Source organism: Scyliorhinus canicula, chromosome 10, assembly GCF_902713615.1.
Source record: "Scyliorhinus canicula chromosome 10, sScyCan1.1, whole genome shotgun sequence".
NCBI lineage: Eukaryota > Metazoa > Chordata > Chondrichthyes > Carcharhiniformes > Scyliorhinidae > Scyliorhinus > Scyliorhinus canicula.
In genome coordinates this window covers 146,836,527-146,854,252 of record NC_052155.1, presented here as the reverse complement: position 1 = coordinate 146,854,252, position 17,726 = coordinate 146,836,527, and the positions used below count along the sequence as shown (strand labels likewise).

Below are 17,726 nucleotides of genomic sequence, written 5' to 3'. Positions count from 1 at the left end.
TTTTACCATATATTTAATGGCAGAACAATTTACAATCCGCTTATGGGGCTGTTCTGCAATAAGTGATGAGATGGTCGGCTAAAGTAACAAAAGTACATTTTTTGCCCAACTGTTATTTCTTTGTGCATCTTATTTATTCCAAATGGGATAAAATTAAGCTTCATTTTGAGTTTGTATGACTCCAGTTTACATTACACAATGCCCTTGGTTTTGCACTCAAGCTAATGACGAGGCTATCAGCGTTCTCAGTTAGAATAATTACTTGGACAGTAACGTCCAATGTTTGCATTTGCACAGTTAAATGCAGAAATCCTATCTGATTTGCCTTGATCTTCCAGAATCTTCACTGCACTGCTATATCTGAGCAATTTAGCATTGAAACACATGGCAGGCGTGAAGTTAGGCCTTGTCAATTCAAGCGTAGGTGAATTTCTGATGGCATAATTAGCTTTAATACTAACTCTCGCACCAAAAATGTACTTTTCCAAATGCCGTATCTCATTCTTTCACGCTGTAATTATTGTTGGAAATTCATAAAGAAATGAAAAAATATGTTTTGAACCTTTTCTTTTGTCTCTTATTTTTTGTTTATTCCCATTGTTTCCTTTCTTGATTCTGCCTTCTGTATATTAATTTAAGCTATATTAAATATTCCAGTTTACAATCCCTAGTTGAGACTTAGAGGTTTCAGTTGAAGAGACGGTGCCTTTGCTTGCTTTGTTCACACACGTCCCAGATACCCATGAAGGTTTCAGACTTCGAAGATGGTAAATTGTTGCACAAAAGGGGATGTTGGTGTATCGTGGTAATGTTGCTAGACTAGTAATCCAGAGGCCCAGGCAAATTCTCTGCTTTAAAATTAATTAATAAATCTGGAATTAAAAGTTAGTCTCCGTTATGGTAACCATGAAACTATCGGATTGTCATAAAATCCATCTGCTTCACCAATATCCTTTAGGGAAGGAAATCTGTCTCCTTACAGGTCTGTCCTAAACGTGACTCCAGATCCATGGAATTGTGGTTGACTTTGAACTCCCTTCTGAAATGGCCTAGCAAGCTCCTCAGTTTCAGAAAACCAGTACAGAAAAGTCGAAAAAGAATAAAACCGGACAGACCACCCAGCATGGACTTAGTCACCGGTAAATGGCTAAGGCCCAGTCAACATTGAAAATTCAACCATAATGACATCTTGGGACATGTGCCAAAATTGGGAGAACTGCCCCACAGACTTGGGAAGCAACAGCCTGGCTTCGTCATACGCATAAATTCCAACTTTGCGGGCAATGTCCCAGGCATCTTAATCATCATCCCCGGGTATGTACTGTTCCACCTGCAGGACAGACTTATCAGAGATGATGGCTCAGTGGTATACAGTCAGAAGGGAGTGGCTATTGGAGTTCTCAACATTGACTCTGGACCCCATTAAGTCTCAGAGCATTACAAGCTAGGGTACCTCCTGCAGATTACCAACTACTACCCTCCCTCAGATGAGTACCCTTGATCATCAGCAAAAATAATGGAATGTGTCATTGATAGCGCTATCAAGTGGTACTTGCGTAACAATTCGTTGCTCGCTGTTGCCCGGTTTGAGTTTCATCAGGGCCAAGCAGCTCCTGACCCCGTTACAGCCTTGGGCTAAACTTGGACGAAAGAGCTCAATTCAAGAGGTGAGCTGAGTGACTGCCCTTGACATCGAGGCAGCATTTGACCAAGTGCGGCACAAACAACCTGAAAGAAATTGAGGTCAATGACCATCAATGCTGGAAGCTCTCCACTGGTTGGATTCTTATCCAGTGAAAAGGAAGCTGGCTGTGGTTGTTGGAGGTCAATCACCTCAACCCTAGAACATTCCCGGACTCCCTCAGCGAAGTGCCTTAAGCCCAACGATCTTCGGCTGCTTCATCAATGACCATTCCTCAGTAGTGGGGATGATGTTCGCTGACAAATGCAGTGTTCAGTATCATTTACAACTACTCAGATAATGAAGCAATACATGTTCATATGCCACAAGACCTGACAACATTTAGTTTTGGGCTGATGATTGGTAAATAACTTGCCAAATAGGGAAGGCGGTGGTGTAGTGGTATTGTCACTGGACTAGTAATACAGAGACCCGGTTCAAATCCCACTGTGGCAAATGATGAAATTTGAAGTCAATGAAAGTCTTAACGATGACCACAAAACCATTGCCAATTGTCTTTAAAACCCATCTGTTTCACTCCTGTCCTTCAGGGAAGAAACTCTGCTGCCCTTACCTAGTCTGGCCGACATGTGACTCCAGACCCACACAATGATGGGGTTGACTCTTAACTGCCCCCCACTGAAATGGTCAGGCAAGCCACTCGGTTCAAGGGAAATTAGGGATGGGTAACAAATGCTGGCCCAGCCAGCGATGCCCACATTCCAAGAACTAATATTAAAAAAGCTGCCAGGCAATGACCATTTTCTACAAAAGAGCATCTAACTATCTATCTTGGACATTGAATGGCATTTATCTCCACTGAAACACCCACCATCAAAATTCTGGGGGTTGCTGTTGACCAGAAATGTAACTGGGCTAGTTGTAGAAATGCTGTGTCTCCAAGAGAAGTCAGAGGCTGCAATGATTAACTCACCTGACTCCTAAACCTGTCCACCATGCAGAAATGTCAAATCAGGAGAATGCTCTGTGCTTGCCTGAATGACCTCCAATAACACTTCAACGTAGTGCCACCCAGAATTAAGTGGCCCAAAGGGGCAGCACAGTGGCGCAGTAGCACTGCTGCCTCATGGCGCCAAGGACCCGGGTTCAATCCCAGCCCCGAGTAACTGTCAGTGTTGAGTTTTCACAGGGTAGCTGGATTGGCCACGCTAAATGGGAAATTTTAGAAATTGGAAATTGCCCCTTAATTGCAATTAAAAAAAAAAGAATTAAGTAGCCCACTTAACCGGTACTCCATCCACCACCTTAAACTTTCACTGCCTCCGCCACTGACGCATAGTCGCAGCAATGTGCAGCATTACAAGATGCAATGCAACAACTTGCCAAAACGCCTTTGATAGCACTTTCTAAATTTTAATTTCTGGCACCTCGAAAGACAAGAACAATAACAACATAGGAAGACAAACCCCACACTATCCTTATTTGGAACAAAAGTACTTATCCCTCACTGTCGCTGGATCAAAAACTAGGAACCCACTCCTTAACGGTAGCAGAGTGGGTAGCACTGTTGCTTCACAGCACCAGGGTTCCAGGTTCGATTCCCGGCTTGGGTCACTCTGTGCGGAGTCTGCACATTCTCCCTGTGTCTGTGTGGGTTTCTTCCGGGTGCTCCGGTTTCCTCCCACAAGTCCCGAAGGACGTGCTGTTCGGTAATTTGGACATTCTGAATTCTCCTTCTGTGTATCCGAACAAGTGCCAGAATGTGGCGAATCGGGGCTTTTCACAGTAGCTTCATCGCAGTGTTAATGTGGGCCTACTTGTGACAACAGTTACAGCATTCATAGCAATTTCATGGGCTTTTATAAATCCTTTCACGTTGTGGCAATGTCATTGATGCGATAAAATTTATTTCCCATAAAGTTCTCATAATAATAATTGCTTATTGTCACAAGTAGGCCTCAATGATACTGTGAAAAGCCCCTAGTTGCCACATTCCGGTGCCTGTTCGGGGAGGCCGGTACGGGAATTGAACCCGCGCTGCTGGCCCTGTTCTGCATTATAAGCTAGCTGTTTAGCCCATTGTGCTAAACCAGCCCCTGTACAGCAGATGGACTGCAGTGATTGAGGAAGGCGGCTTACGTCCACTTTCTCGAGCAATTAAGGATGGGCAACAAATGCTGGTCTTGTCAGCGACATTCGCGCCCTATGAAATACTTTTTTTAAAAGCCCATGAAAAATCTGTGGTCAGCTACAAGTGAAATGAATGGCGGTGGATGCTGTATTTTGGCTTCTGACTGCAAGATCCATGCAAAAATATTCAGTAGCAATGATTCACTATGTTTTATATTAGATCTTCCATGTTTTGTACCCTGAACACCTCTGTTGCGTACAATTTCTTTCTTTTCAAATTACTGAAGCATAGGTAATTAAAATTGGAATATTTTTCTTTGCAAGTGAGCTGTTGGAACACCACCATTGGCTTCATTGTGCCTAGATTATGGAGGAGATAAACTGCTAAGACGTCCCACCACTGATCACCATGCAATGAAGCTGTTGAAAAAGATGCATGTGTGGATATTGGGTGAGGCCAGAATCAGACTTGCCAGAGCTTCCTTTCCCAAGTGATTGAATAGCCTGCTAACAATCGGTCTTGCTGAAAGAATGACCTCTTGATGCTGGCATCGGTGGAACTCCACTACGTTGTCAGAATTTTAAACGATGCATTTTTAAAATAGTTTTAAAATTCATCTGTTAATAGCATTTTGGCCCCTTAGTAGTTGGCATGTCCAATTAAATTGTAATTTGATCATAATTTGTGTTACTATGCATCATGTACAAATTTCATGTGGCAGTGATTCTGTTTTGCTTTAGTATATGAGCAGAGATAGCATTGTTGATCAGTTCTTATTCTTAGAAATGGATTATTTTAACAAAGATGGCAAAGTATAGCATTAAGTATTGTTTGATAAAACAGATTTTAATAGGTTACTGTTAAATGAAAGGCACTGTTAGATTTTCACTTTTTAGTTTTAAGGTTCACTGTGCAGAAATCTTACACGGCATTTTATTTCTGTACATCCACGCATGCCAATAAGTGAATCATGGTGCCTTTCCCAAGCCTTGTATGAACAGGACTGGGGTAAGGGCTCTTCTTTCTTACACTCCATAGTGCTTGCACTTGCTGAACAAGTAAACCTATGCTTCTCAGGCAATAGTTTTAATCCTTTATGTTCACGATCCTCTGCTAATTCATGACAAAAATCAGTTGCTTCTTTCATGCAAAACACATACTTAAAAAAAAGGTAGAATTATTCGTCAGGTTATATTTTTCCAATTTGTGTGCCTATTTCCAGCACCTTTCATAAATTTGTTGCATTGGTCCATGTATTTAAATTAGTTTGGTGTTTTTTATGAAGATACTAAAATAAAAAGGATGGTTTTATTTTTTGTAGATGCAAATGTGAAGAATTGCACATCTCTGCATGATTGAGCATGTTTTCTGCAGTCAAGTCATTTTCAATCAGCACTTGTCCTGTGCAATAATTTTGAATGAAATACTTGAGAATTAATTTATGTCCCATTCTACAGCAGCCTCTTGTGGAAACAACTGGGTATTTCACCACTTCACTTTTTCACAGTGAATAGATGTAATTTTCTATGTGAACATTTTGACAGTCAGGTGCGAGACCAAAATTTATAACATAATAGGACCCTTGGTAATGGAACTCACTCAGTGTCTGCAGTGGTATTTAAGTGCTTGAGATTCATTGCTTACACAGCAGAAGCTAATGTCCTATGTAAATTAAACCACGGTAAGAAGAATTGAAGTTTAATGTTTTATAATGGCACGTACACTCGTACTAAGCAGAATTCAAAATCAATATGAATTTGGATATAAAACTTTAGATGCTGTTCACACCAACGTTGGTGGCTGTGGCAAGGCACCCAAATTCTGCATTTGACTTATTTAGTTCTTGTTTATTTTTCTGATTAACCGTTGCCAATTTTCTGGTATTATTGGTATTCTACTATTGAATTCTTGCTTAAGTGACCTTTTGATCTATGAGTGTTGGCAGGTTTTTCATCTGTGCAGTATCACAGTCCCAGCCCAATTTTATCCTCACCTGATGACCAAGCCTGTGATGAGAGATGAGAATATTGCCTGACTTCTGTTTAACTTTATGCCTCTTCCCATCCTTTCCAAAACCAAGCCTATGTTGAAGTAAATTGCTGCACCTGTGCTGCTAGCTGGCTGAGATCATGTATTTTGCTTCAGATTGGGGATAAACCTTGATCACTGTGGCCCAGCTACTCCATTACCTTAACTAGCTGAACCATGGGTGACCTTAAATTTGCAAAATGCTTCGAATAATGGCGTTAAAATTTGACTTGTGGCAGATGCTTGTCTGAATGAAAGAAACCACCAATTCTCTGTTGCTAAGTCTCTTAATTAAGCTGGTGGAATTCATGTATTGATGCCTCACTGGAGTAATATTCTGCCTGGTAGTCTTAACAGGCTGAGAAAACACAGCACCTCAGAATCAAATGCTGAAGCCGCTGAATACCAACTAAGTGGTTCCAATCTGATTCCACACAGCAGACTCGCAGTGGTGGATAAATATGATGTGTATGTGCAATAAGCAAGGTGGCATCTTTCCATGTCCCATGCTGCCCAAGTAGAAATAATAGCATGAGTTAGCTGAGTGCAGGCCCTGATAAAATTGGGTAATTTGGGAGTTTAAATAAACTTTGTTATGCAGCTGAATATTGAGATTTGTTTAATACAGTTGCAGGTAGATTTCATACTTTATTATTATATCCTAACCTATTAATAAGTACAACAAAAGTCATTCATTTCAAAAAACACTGTTTATACTCCCACAAAGAGTGTTCTAACAATTTTTTTAGAATTTTCTTGTAGCATTATTTCTTGAAGTGAGATATTTGTGGAGGGTAGTGGCGGGTGCCGCACAAAATTAATCCTTAATGCAAATTAATTTAATTGCCTGAGATCCATAGTTTGAACTTTTAAGTAGCCATAAGTGTGGTTTTGTGCCAGTTTGTCATTGTTACTTGCTTGCTTTTATTGATGTGCCATTGTTCACTAAAGAAAATGTTGTCTGATATGTGCTGTGAAAGTGACATAATAAATTAGTACTTGTGCATGTTGTGCTGTGTGGTTCACCATTGTAGATTATGTAACATGAGCAAAATGGACCTTGGCAGGTACAAGGACCAATCACTTGTTTTGACTGGCAGAGAACCCGCAAGATTTATATGAAATGATTCTCATCATAAACTAAAATATGGCTGTTGCTTGCCTAGCCTTTGAAAGCAGTCTTAATTGAGAATGCATCTTACATCTGGCACTTTGATATTGTAACTCCACGCCAAAAAATTCATATTAACTCCTGATAGTATTCATAGTTACACATTTGTTATGCGTTTTATAAAATGTCGAGCAGTTGGAATGGCTCTGGTGATTTGATACATTTTAATATTTGTGGACATGCTGCTATTTTGAACTGGTTAAGGAAATAATTGCAAGTCCATTTTGACTTTAATGGCATGGCAGTTCTGGATGTGAGAGCTAGAACTTAGATTTTACGGCCTTGCACAAAAGAAACTGCTGTTACAATTATTGCTCAAAAGAAAAACTATGTACTTATTTGTTTGAAATCTTTTTTAAAGAAGACCGAGTGTCATTCACGTTCATGCAGCTGAAATCAATTATGTAAATATCATAGAGCAAATTAACCTGCTGGTGGTTTTTTAAAAAGATAAATGTTCCAGTGCGGTTTTTTGCTTCAGCTCAGTGTCCTTTGATGCTCAACATTTCTTGCATTAATTCCCCCCAATTGTATAATAATTTGCTGTCAGCAGGAATGTTCGATGGATATTGTAAATGCTTTTCTGAATTTCATCACTTTTCAAAGCAGCTTCTTTAGTTATAGTTTAAGCAAATTATTTTCCAGTCAGCAGCTGGTCCAAGTGAATAATATCCTTAAAATACTAATATCTAAATAAACCAACTAATGAAAGTGCAGAAGGACCAAGTGGTGAATGGGTGGTTGGATCTTTCATTCGGCAGCAGTATTGGGCAATTGTGCTTACTGCTCCTTTGGAATCAACCATTAAAAGGTTAACTAAGCTTTTTACTGAACTCTGAAGTTCATAAGGGTTTTGTACATTTGAATGGATTGGGTAGACCCTCTATGGTTCTGAAGAAAATTGTCCCATGAGTTTCTCCAGAGACATAAGAACACTTGAGCTACCAAGAAAAAGGACAAATGACCAGACACTTGGTCAGAAAGGTGTATTTTAAGGAGAGCTTTTGAACGGTCTGAAGTGGGGATAGCATGGGAGATTTTCATCCCAAAACGACATTAAGTGAACCAGATGTTTTTTAAATCATCTGGTAGTTTCATGGTCAGCTTTACACAGACCCGCTTTTTATTCCATATTTATTCATTAACTAATTAGCATTGGATCCAGGTGACTGAAAGAATCGGTGCCAGTGAATGCAGGAAGAGTGACTGCAGAAAAGTCTCAACTCTGGAATGGACATTTTTGGGTGGGTTGTCATTTTGAAGAAGACTGGTGGTAGGGCGCGATAAATCAATTAAGGAACTTAAGAAGGTGAACCTTTTAGACTTCAGTCTTGATAAAACAATGTGGCCATGATTAAACAGGATTTAGGTACAGGATACACTACAGGCATTGTGTTTCAGAGAAGTTTCTGATGCCTAAGAGGGCATCTTGGACCACATTGGAATAGTCAAATTTTGTGATTCAGCATCGTGTGTAGAATCTGATGCAAATGTCAATATTTAATAGACTCTTTGTTTTAAAAAGTTTCAAGAATTTTCTTTTGGAAAAAAATGACCTGTTCCTATTATCCTCAGCATATATTTAATGAATTAATTAAGTGTTCAAAGAACTATTTATTTCATATTTGCTTTGTATTTTGTGTGCTTCTTGAGGATGTTGATGACTGTACAAGGATCTTTAAGGGTAATATTGCTGACAACTTGACGTAAATCTTTGCAGCACTTCAAAGGCTCACCACTTCAATGATTAAGTAATTTGTCCTTTTCCTATTTTAATCTTGAAGAGAAAATAAGACCTTAAATGGGAATCTGGTTTCTCTACCCACTTGATTGATTTGTTGGTGACTGGTTGCCTTTCAAAGTCTGATGATGGTGGTGGTAGACTATCCAAAAACGTATTTGACTTTGATTCAACTTGTGTTTCCATATTACTCCATGAATAGATTCACTCGCTGGCAAGTTTAATCATGACTAGGATCCTCTTTTGCATGTCTTGGGTCAATATTTGACAGATGACTGTCTTCTGTGAAATATTGTCCATGTATGAACAGTATTGTTTAATCTGAAGCTCCTCTCTGATTTCCAGTAACCAACACCTTGAAGTTAAGTCATGTTTCAGAACAAAGACAGTTGCATCACAACTTTTGTAAAACTTGTTTTTGAATTTTAATGTTTCTAAAGGCAATAAATTGGAGCATTAGATGTAGCAGCATTGGTATCAAAGGCCATCAAAAATGTGCACTCAATCCCTGGTTTTGTTTTAATTGGCATTGAATACGAAAGGGAATATCATGTTGAACTTGTGCAAGACCGTAGTCAATTTCCATTTGGAAAATTGTGCGCTATTTTTGCCTTGCAACTGATAGAAGGACTGTTACAAAACATGCAAGGTTGAGGGTTAGTCATGAAAATAGGCTTGTAAAGTTAGGGCAAGAGCTGAGACGATTGTGCAGTGATCAGCTAGATTACTTTAAAGATTATGGAATGAGATTAATTGTTCCCACAGGTAAACTTATCCACGCTCCTGTTGCGCCGTATCTCCACTATTCTAATGCTTTCCTTCAAAGGCAGTTCAATTAGTCTATCCAGAATAAAAAGCTAGTCTCGGAAAAGATGACCACGAAGTTATCCAATTATCCTAAAAAAACATCTGGTTCATTCATGTCCTTTAGGGAAGAAAACCGCCTGACTTTACCCAATCTAACTGATATGTGGCTCTCAGCCCACAACAATGTAGTTGACTCTTGATTGTCTTCTGAATGAGTATTGACAGGCAGAGGGATCTGGGTGTACTGAAAGTCAGGTCACTGAAAGTGGCAATGTAGGTGGAGAAGGTAGTTAAGAAGGCATTGAATTTGAAAATTGGCAAGTCATGTTGAAGCTTTATAGAACCTTAGTTAGGCCGCACTTGCAATATATTGCGTTCAATTCTGGTTGCCACTCTACAGAAGGATGGTGGAGGCTTTGGAGAGGGTGCAGAAAAGATTTGCCAGGATGTTGCCTGATGTGGAGGGCATTAGCTATGAGGAGAGGTTGGAGAAACTTGGTTTGTTGTCACTGGAACAACGGAGTTGAGGGGCGACCTGATAGAAGTCTACAAGATTATGAGGAGCATGGACAGAGTGGATAGTCGGAAGCTTTTTCCCAGGGTGGAAAAGTCAATTACTAGGGGGCATAGCTTCAAGATTTAAAGGAGATTTACGAGGCAAGATTTTTGCACCGAGGGTGGTGGGGGCCTGGAAAATGCTGCCAGAGGGCTTGTACAAAGTGGAGTAACAGCCTGACATAGTCAAATTCACAGAATCATATCATTAAGCTAATGTCATACAGAAAAGATCCCCCAGAAATGGTGATGCAATGGTATAAAGTCAGGAGGAAATGTCCCTTGGAGTCACAACATTGACTCATATTCTCATGAAGTCTCTTGGCATTAGGAGAAACATGGGCATGGAAGCATCCTACTGATAATCTTTACTCGTGTCACAAGGAGGCTTACATTAACACTGTAATGAAGTTACATGAAGTGAAAATCCCCTAGTTGCCACACTCTGGAGCCTGTTCAGGTACACTGAAGGAGATTTCAGAATGTCCAATTCACCTAACAGCATGTCTTTTGGGACTTGTGGGAGGAAACCAAAGCGCCCAGAGGAAACTTACACAGACATGGGCAGAACGTTCAGACTCCGCAGAGATAGTGACCGAAGCTGGGGATTGAATGCGGGACCCTGGCGCTGTGAATCAACAGTGCTAACCACTGTGCTATCATGTCACCCCGACCACCTACCGCACTCCTTCAGCTGATGAATGGGTTTTTATCCATGTTGAACACCACTTGGATCAAGCACTGAGGGTAGCAACGGTACAAAAATGTACTCTGCGTGCAGTGTTCAATGTCCATCGAGACTGGTCATTAACTGCCACTGAACGTTGAGACTTGACGAAATATCTGCCAAACTGGTCCTGCGACAGGCGGTGGGATGATCAAAATGAGGCAAAAATCTATTTGACTTTGCCCTCAACAATCTCCCTGTTGGATGCATCTGTCCGTGACAGTAGGAGTACAGTCCTTGTGACAGCAAAGTCCCACATTTAGACTAAGGATACTCAATTGTGTGGTATGGCACAATCACTGGTACAGATTCAGAATAGATCTAGCAACTCAGATCTTATCATAGAATTTACAGTGCAGGAGACCATTCGGCCCATTGAGTCTGCACTGGCCCTTGGAAAGAGTACCCTACCCGAGCCCACACCTCCATCTTATCCCCGTAACCCAGTAACCCCACCTAACCTTTTTGGACACGAAAGGATGACCAATCCACCTAACCTACACATCTTTGAACTGTAAGAGGAAACCTGAGCACCCAGAGGAAACCCACGCAGACACGGGGAGAACGTGCAGACTCCGCACAGACTGACCCAAGCTGGGAATCGAACCTAGGACCGTGGAGCTGTGAAGCAACAGAGATAAACACTGTGCTACCGTGCCACCCTTATCATCAACAATTGTGGGTTATCACAGCAGAATTCAACCAAAATGTGCAATGTAAAGTCATGCTTTATATCAATAAATTATTTTTGAATTTAGGGCTGGAAAGCCCTAACAGATTTTTTGAAAGATGAAAGCTTCATTCCATTGACTTTGGATCACAGCTATTTGCATCACTTCATCTTCTGCATTCCAAAACTGGTGAAATGGAGACAACTTGCTTGCAAAAGCTGCACCAGGAACAATGGCCTTGAAAGGGAATGAATGGGGACCATTTCCTGTCCCATTGGATCAACATCCAGACTATAATCTGGCTATTCAACTGGGTAGAGACAACCCATTAGACCTAATGATATAGACAATGGGACCCTGGCTAAGAGAAGAATTCCCAGCCACGATCACAGCAGAGTAAATGTAATATACTGTGCAGGACCATATTTGGATCATTATACATTTGGAGAGCAAGGGTCTTGTGGCAAACCATGTGCAGATCATGTTTTAAGCACCCGCTTTTTTATCAGATTAGGACAAGCAACTGAGACACTGAAGAAACAGGACTCCACCCGGACAAACTGGCTAGTTTAATCTGCTGATTTTGATTCTCCAGGTACCATAGCCAGAGATTTTAAAAACATTTCAAAGCAGTGCTGTCGCCTCCAGAAGTCAGTACGTTACTATTATTTTACTTAGACTGGGTTATGTACAAGTTACGTATCTTTTTTCTCTTATGAACTTGTCTCATCATTTTGATTATGCCACAAGACATAAACAGTTAAGCACGCATGCAACTGGCAACTAAATTCATTTTTTAAAAATCTGTTGCAGTCAAATGAGAAGAATGGAGTGTAGTACTAACATCACAGGACTAGTAATCCAGAGATCCGGGGTAATGCCTGGGACCTGGGTTTGAATCCCACCACAGCAGATAGGGAAATTTGAATTCAATAAAGAAATTTTGAATTAAAAAATCTAATACTATAATATCATTGTCAAACAAATCTTATCTGGTTCACTTCACCTTTAGAGAAGGAAATCTGCCATCCCCACCTGGACTGGCCTACCTGTGAGTCCAGACCCACGGCAATTGGGTTGATTTTTAAATGTTCTATGAAATGCCCTACCAAGCCACTCAGTGCAAGAGCAATTAGGGATGGCCAATAAATGCTGGCCCTGCCAGCAACACCCACGTGCCATGATTAAACTTTTCTTCGAACTCAACCATCTCACCTAATTGTACTCGTAACCTCATGGCTTAACAGATGCTTCACTTTACTATTACCATCAAATCAAGCGATCAACTCTGGTTCAGTGAGGACTGCAGGAGAGCATGCTATGAAAAATTATACCAGCCTGTTGAAACTGAAACAAACTGCCACATACATGCTAAACAGTGGAAACAGGAAGCTAAGGAATTCAACAGCCAACTGATCAGAAGGAAGCTCTGTAGTCTTGTTACATCCAATCAGTGCAAACAAGGCTGAAGCATTTACAATCATCTTCAGCTGGAAGTGCCAGGTGGATGAACCTTTGTCGCCTCCTGAGGTTTCCAGTGTCACAGGGGTCAGTTTTAAGTGAATTTGATTCACTCCATGTGATATTGCAAATTAACTGATGACACTCCATGCAGCAAAGGTTACAGGACCTGACAACATCCTGGCTGTAGCACTGGAGACTTGCTCAGAACTTGCTATACCCCTAACCAAGTTGTTTTGGTACAGCTACAACATGGGCATTTATCTGACAATGTGAAAAACCTGCATCTCTGCTGTCCACAAAAAGCAGGGCAAATTCAATCTGACTAATTATCATCCCATCCATCTACTCTCATTCATCAGCACTTTAATGGGAAGAGATAGTTGACATTGCTTTCAAGCAGGACTTGGGTAGAGATAGCTTTCTATTTGATGCTGTAGGATGGCCAGTGCTGCTGGCCTCTGGACCTCATTTGCAGTCATTGTCCAAGCATGAACAAAATGGCTGAATTTCTGAATTTCAAAGCAGCATTTGACCAAATGTCACATTGAGGAGCCCCAGTAAAATTGAAGTGAATAGGAATCCGGGAAAACTCTAAGCTCATTGGGAGACATACCTAAAGTAAAGGAAGATAGATATGGTTGTTGGAGGTCAATCATCTCAGCCACACGGCATCATGTGGGGGGCATGGGGGCAGCACGGTAGCATGGTGGTTAGCATAAATGCTTCACAGCTCCAGGGTCCCAGGTTCGATTCCCGGCTGGGTCACTGTGCGGAGTCTGCACGTCCTCCCCGTGTGTGCGTGAGTTTCCTCCGGGTGCTCCGGTTTCCTCCCACAGTCCAAAGATGTGCGGGTTAGGTGGATTGGCCATGCTAAATTGCCCGTAGTGTCCTAAAAAGTAAGGTTGGGGGGGGTTGTTGGGTTACGGGTATAGGGTGGATTTGTGGGTTTGAGTAGGGTGATTATTGCTCGGCACAACATTGAGGGCCGAAGGGCCTGTTCTGTGCTGTACTGTTCTATGTTCTAGGTGTTGGTCAGGGCAGTGCCCTCAACTCTTTTCATCTATTTATGAATGACCTTCCCGCAATCATAAGGTTAGAAGTGGGGATATTTACTGATGATTGCACCATGTTCAGCACCATTTGTGATTCGTCGGATATTAAGGTTATTTATGCCCACATGCAGCAAGACATGGACAGTGTTCATGCTTGGGTCGTGTTAGGTGAATCTGACAAGAACTGAAATCTAAAACTGTATGTATGTAAACCTAATTCTTCCTATTTTAAAAATGGGCTTTCTGCTGAACCAGAAAAAGATGACTGCTGCAAGTCACATGACCACATGATTCGCCCTTTGTTCTGAAAGCTACCAACCTGGGTTCCAAGAACAAAAGAACCCTCTGGTCATCATTGTGGGATCTTGTATCCAATTATGAGCACTTATTATAATTGCAAAACCAGGAGACTCACGGATTGAAACTTGTTAGGCCTGCAGAGCTGTTAACAGACGCATCTCATACCTGGGATTGTCCAGGTTAATTTTAAAAAGGGGACCATTGAAAGGATCCATTTACTTCTTGATAAGCTTACCCCTCTCGCCGAGGCAGAAGGTCTGCCTTAACAGTGGTTTCTGACACCTTGATATGGATGGTAACACTTTTAAAGTTGATGACTGACTGGAAAATTATCAATCTTGAAATCAACGCCAGTTCCAGATAAATATCCCTTGTGAAATCATTGTAGAGAAAGAAGAGCACATGTTTCAGAGTGACCATATCGAACAACAACCTTGTCTTTAAAGCCTCTCCCTGCTACCATTGCCTCTGGAACTAACCCAGTCTTTGTGTACCAACTTAATCTTCTGGTATCAGAACCAACTATAAAGCAGCTCTACAACTCCAGTCTTTATCTAGCTGAACTCGAGATCCTACATGAAAAATCTCCTCACCGAACTATGACTGTGGTCTCTGTTAAATCATGTGAACTAATAATTTCTGAGCTTCTTTTACTCCTACCGTCCATTGTTCTAAAACTATTTATCTGTTCCGGCCTACTTTGTGTTTGTGCATGTGCAGCATATTCGGGTGGGTTTAGTTTGCTCTTCACTCCTGTCCATAACAGGTGATAAGTGACGAGTAATATTCATACCACAGAAGTGACGGATAATGACCATCTCCAAGAAAAAAAGAATCAAAACATCTCCCTTTGATATTCAATGGCATTCCCATCACTGAATCCCCCACCATCCAGTCAACGACTGGTTCTTCTGGTGAGTTCCTCAGTTTCTGACTCATTCCGACAAGGTACATGTTCAGAGAGTACATAGAACATAGAACAGTACAGCACAGAACAGGCCCTTCGGCCCTCGATGTTGTGCCGAGCAATGATCACCCTACTCAAACCCATGTATCCACCCTATACCCGTAACCCAACAACCCCCCCCTTAACCTTACTTTTTAGGACACTACGGGCAATTTAGCATGGCCAATCCACCTAACCCGCACATCTTTAGACTGTGGGAGGAAACCGGAGTACCCGGAGGAAACCCACGCACACAGGGGGAGGACGTGCAGACTCCACACAGACAGTGACCCAGCCGGGAATCGAACCTGGGACCCTGGAGCTGTGAAGCATTTATGCTAACCACCATGCTACCGTGCTGCCCCAAATGGAGTAAGAACACAAACACAAGAAATAGGAGTAGGAGTAGATCCCATGGCTAGTTGAGCTTACTCTGCTATTTAATTCAATCATGCCTGATCTTGGATTTCAAATCCACTTTCCTGTTTTCTCCCCATATCCCTTGATTCCCTGAGAGATAAAAATTCTGTCCATCCAACCCTTAAAATATATTTAATGATGAAGCATCCACATCCCTGAGGTGGCTAATTCAAAGATTCACAGCCCTTTCAGTGAAGTAATTTCTCCTCCTGTCAGTCCTAAATGATCAGCTCTTATCCTCATGTTTTTGACTCCCAACCAGCAAAAACAGTCTGTGTCCACCCATCAAACTCCTTCAGAATCTTGTACGTTTCAAGGACACCATCTCTCAATCTTCTAAACTCCAGAGAGTATAGGTCCAGTTTACTGACCTTTCAACATAGAGCAGCCAACCCTCTCATCCGAGGAACCAATTTAGTGAACCTTTGCTGTACTGCAAGTTTGCCTTTTCTGAAATGTGGAGACCAAAACTGCACACAGTTCTGCAGTTGTGGTGTCACCAAAACCCTGTATAACTGCAGAAGGACTCCTTTATTCCTGTACTCCAATACCCTTTCAGTCAAGGCGCATACTAACTTTTGTGTTTCTTGTACAAGCACACCTAAGTCTCCATGGATATTAACCTAAAAAGTTTCTCACCTTATTAAAAAGTACTCCGCTTTTCTTTTCTTCTGACCAAAGTGAGTAACTTCACACTTCCCTATATTATACTTCATTTGCCATATTGTTACCTATTCACTTAACTGATTTATATCACTTTACAAGCTTCTGAGTTCTCCCTGCAGCTTGCCTTTCCACCTGTTGTCAAACTCTACTATCCATTTCTTCATCCAAGCCATAAATATAGATTGTAAATATCTGAGGCACCAGCATTGATTCTTGTATCACTTCATTATTCACTGCCTATCAATTTGAAAGTGATCTGTTCCTGCCCACTTTCTGCTAACCAATCACCTTATCCATGAAGGCCTTGCCTTCCCATTAATCTTCAGTGTGGCACCTTATTCGATGCCTTTTGGACATCCATGTATATTTCTGGTTCCTGTTTGTCTACTGTCTAGCTATGCTCTCAAAAATTATTGAATAAATTTGTCGAACACGAGTTCCCTTTAGTAAAATCATCTTGACTTCTTCTAATTATACTCTACATTTCTAAGTGCATTGTTAACACTTCCTTAATAGCTTCCAGCATTTTCCCAATACCCAATTTTAGGCTCTCACGCTTAAAAAACCATGTAACATTGGCCACCGTACAATCTGATTAGACTGTTTGCGAATGGAAGAAATTTTGGATGATCATAGCTGCAGTGATAGTGGATGTGCCAGCTATCTCTTTTAGAGCCCTCGGTTATAGGCCAACAGGTCCTGGAAACTTGTTGGATATTTGTCTCAAGTTTTTCCGATACTCTTTCTCTTCTAATATTAGATATCTTATATTAGAGGTTGGATAAACTCAATTTCTTTTTCACTGGAACGATTAGGGGCGACCTGACAGATTTATGAAATTATGAGGGCATGGACAGAATGGATAGTCAGATGTTTTTTCCCAGGGTGGAAAAGTCAGTTACTAGAGGACATGGTTCAAGGTGTGAAGGGGACAGTTTAGAGAAGATGTGCGAGGCACGTTTTTTAAACAGAGGGTTGTGAGTGCCTGGAAAGTGCTGCCGGGGAGGTGGTGGAAACAGATAGGATAGCGATGTTTAATGGCATCTTGACAAATACATAACTAGGATTGGGAATAGAGGGATACGGAAGTGCAGAATGTTTTAGTTTAGACAGCTATGATTGGCGCAGGCTTGAAGGGCTGATGGGCCTGTTCCTGTGCTGTGCTGTACTGTTTTCCGTTCTTTCTTTGTCTAGGTTACTGTCAATTTCTGGTATGCCTCTTCTAAGGGACCGTTTACTTTAGCTGCTCTTTATTTTGAACTTATAAAATCTCTTACAATCTGTTATTATATTACTGCCGTGTTTATTGTTCGATTTTGTTCCCTTTTAATCCACGCTTTGATGACTCTTTGCCGGTTTCGAAAACACTCCCAATCCTCAGACTTGTTGCTTTCTTTTGCAAAAT

At 41.2% G+C, this 17,726-nt stretch overlaps 1 protein-coding gene across 3 annotated transcripts in view; it reads left to right on the top strand.

Annotated features, from left to right (window-relative positions):
* Positions 1-17,726, top strand: part of golga4 (golgin A4) — a 220,065-nt gene that overhangs the window by 98,750 nt on the left and 103,589 nt on the right. For 2 of the 3 annotated variants that reach the window (XM_038809827.1, XM_038809825.1), the window contains one exon: positions 4,761-4,781. The exons of the other annotated variant lie outside the window; for it this stretch is intronic. In XM_038809827.1, coding sequence (XP_038665755.1) covers positions 4,761-4,781 — 21 coding nt within the window. The remainder of the gene's footprint in view (positions 1-4,760; positions 4,782-17,726) is intronic. 3 annotated transcript variants of the gene reach the window in all.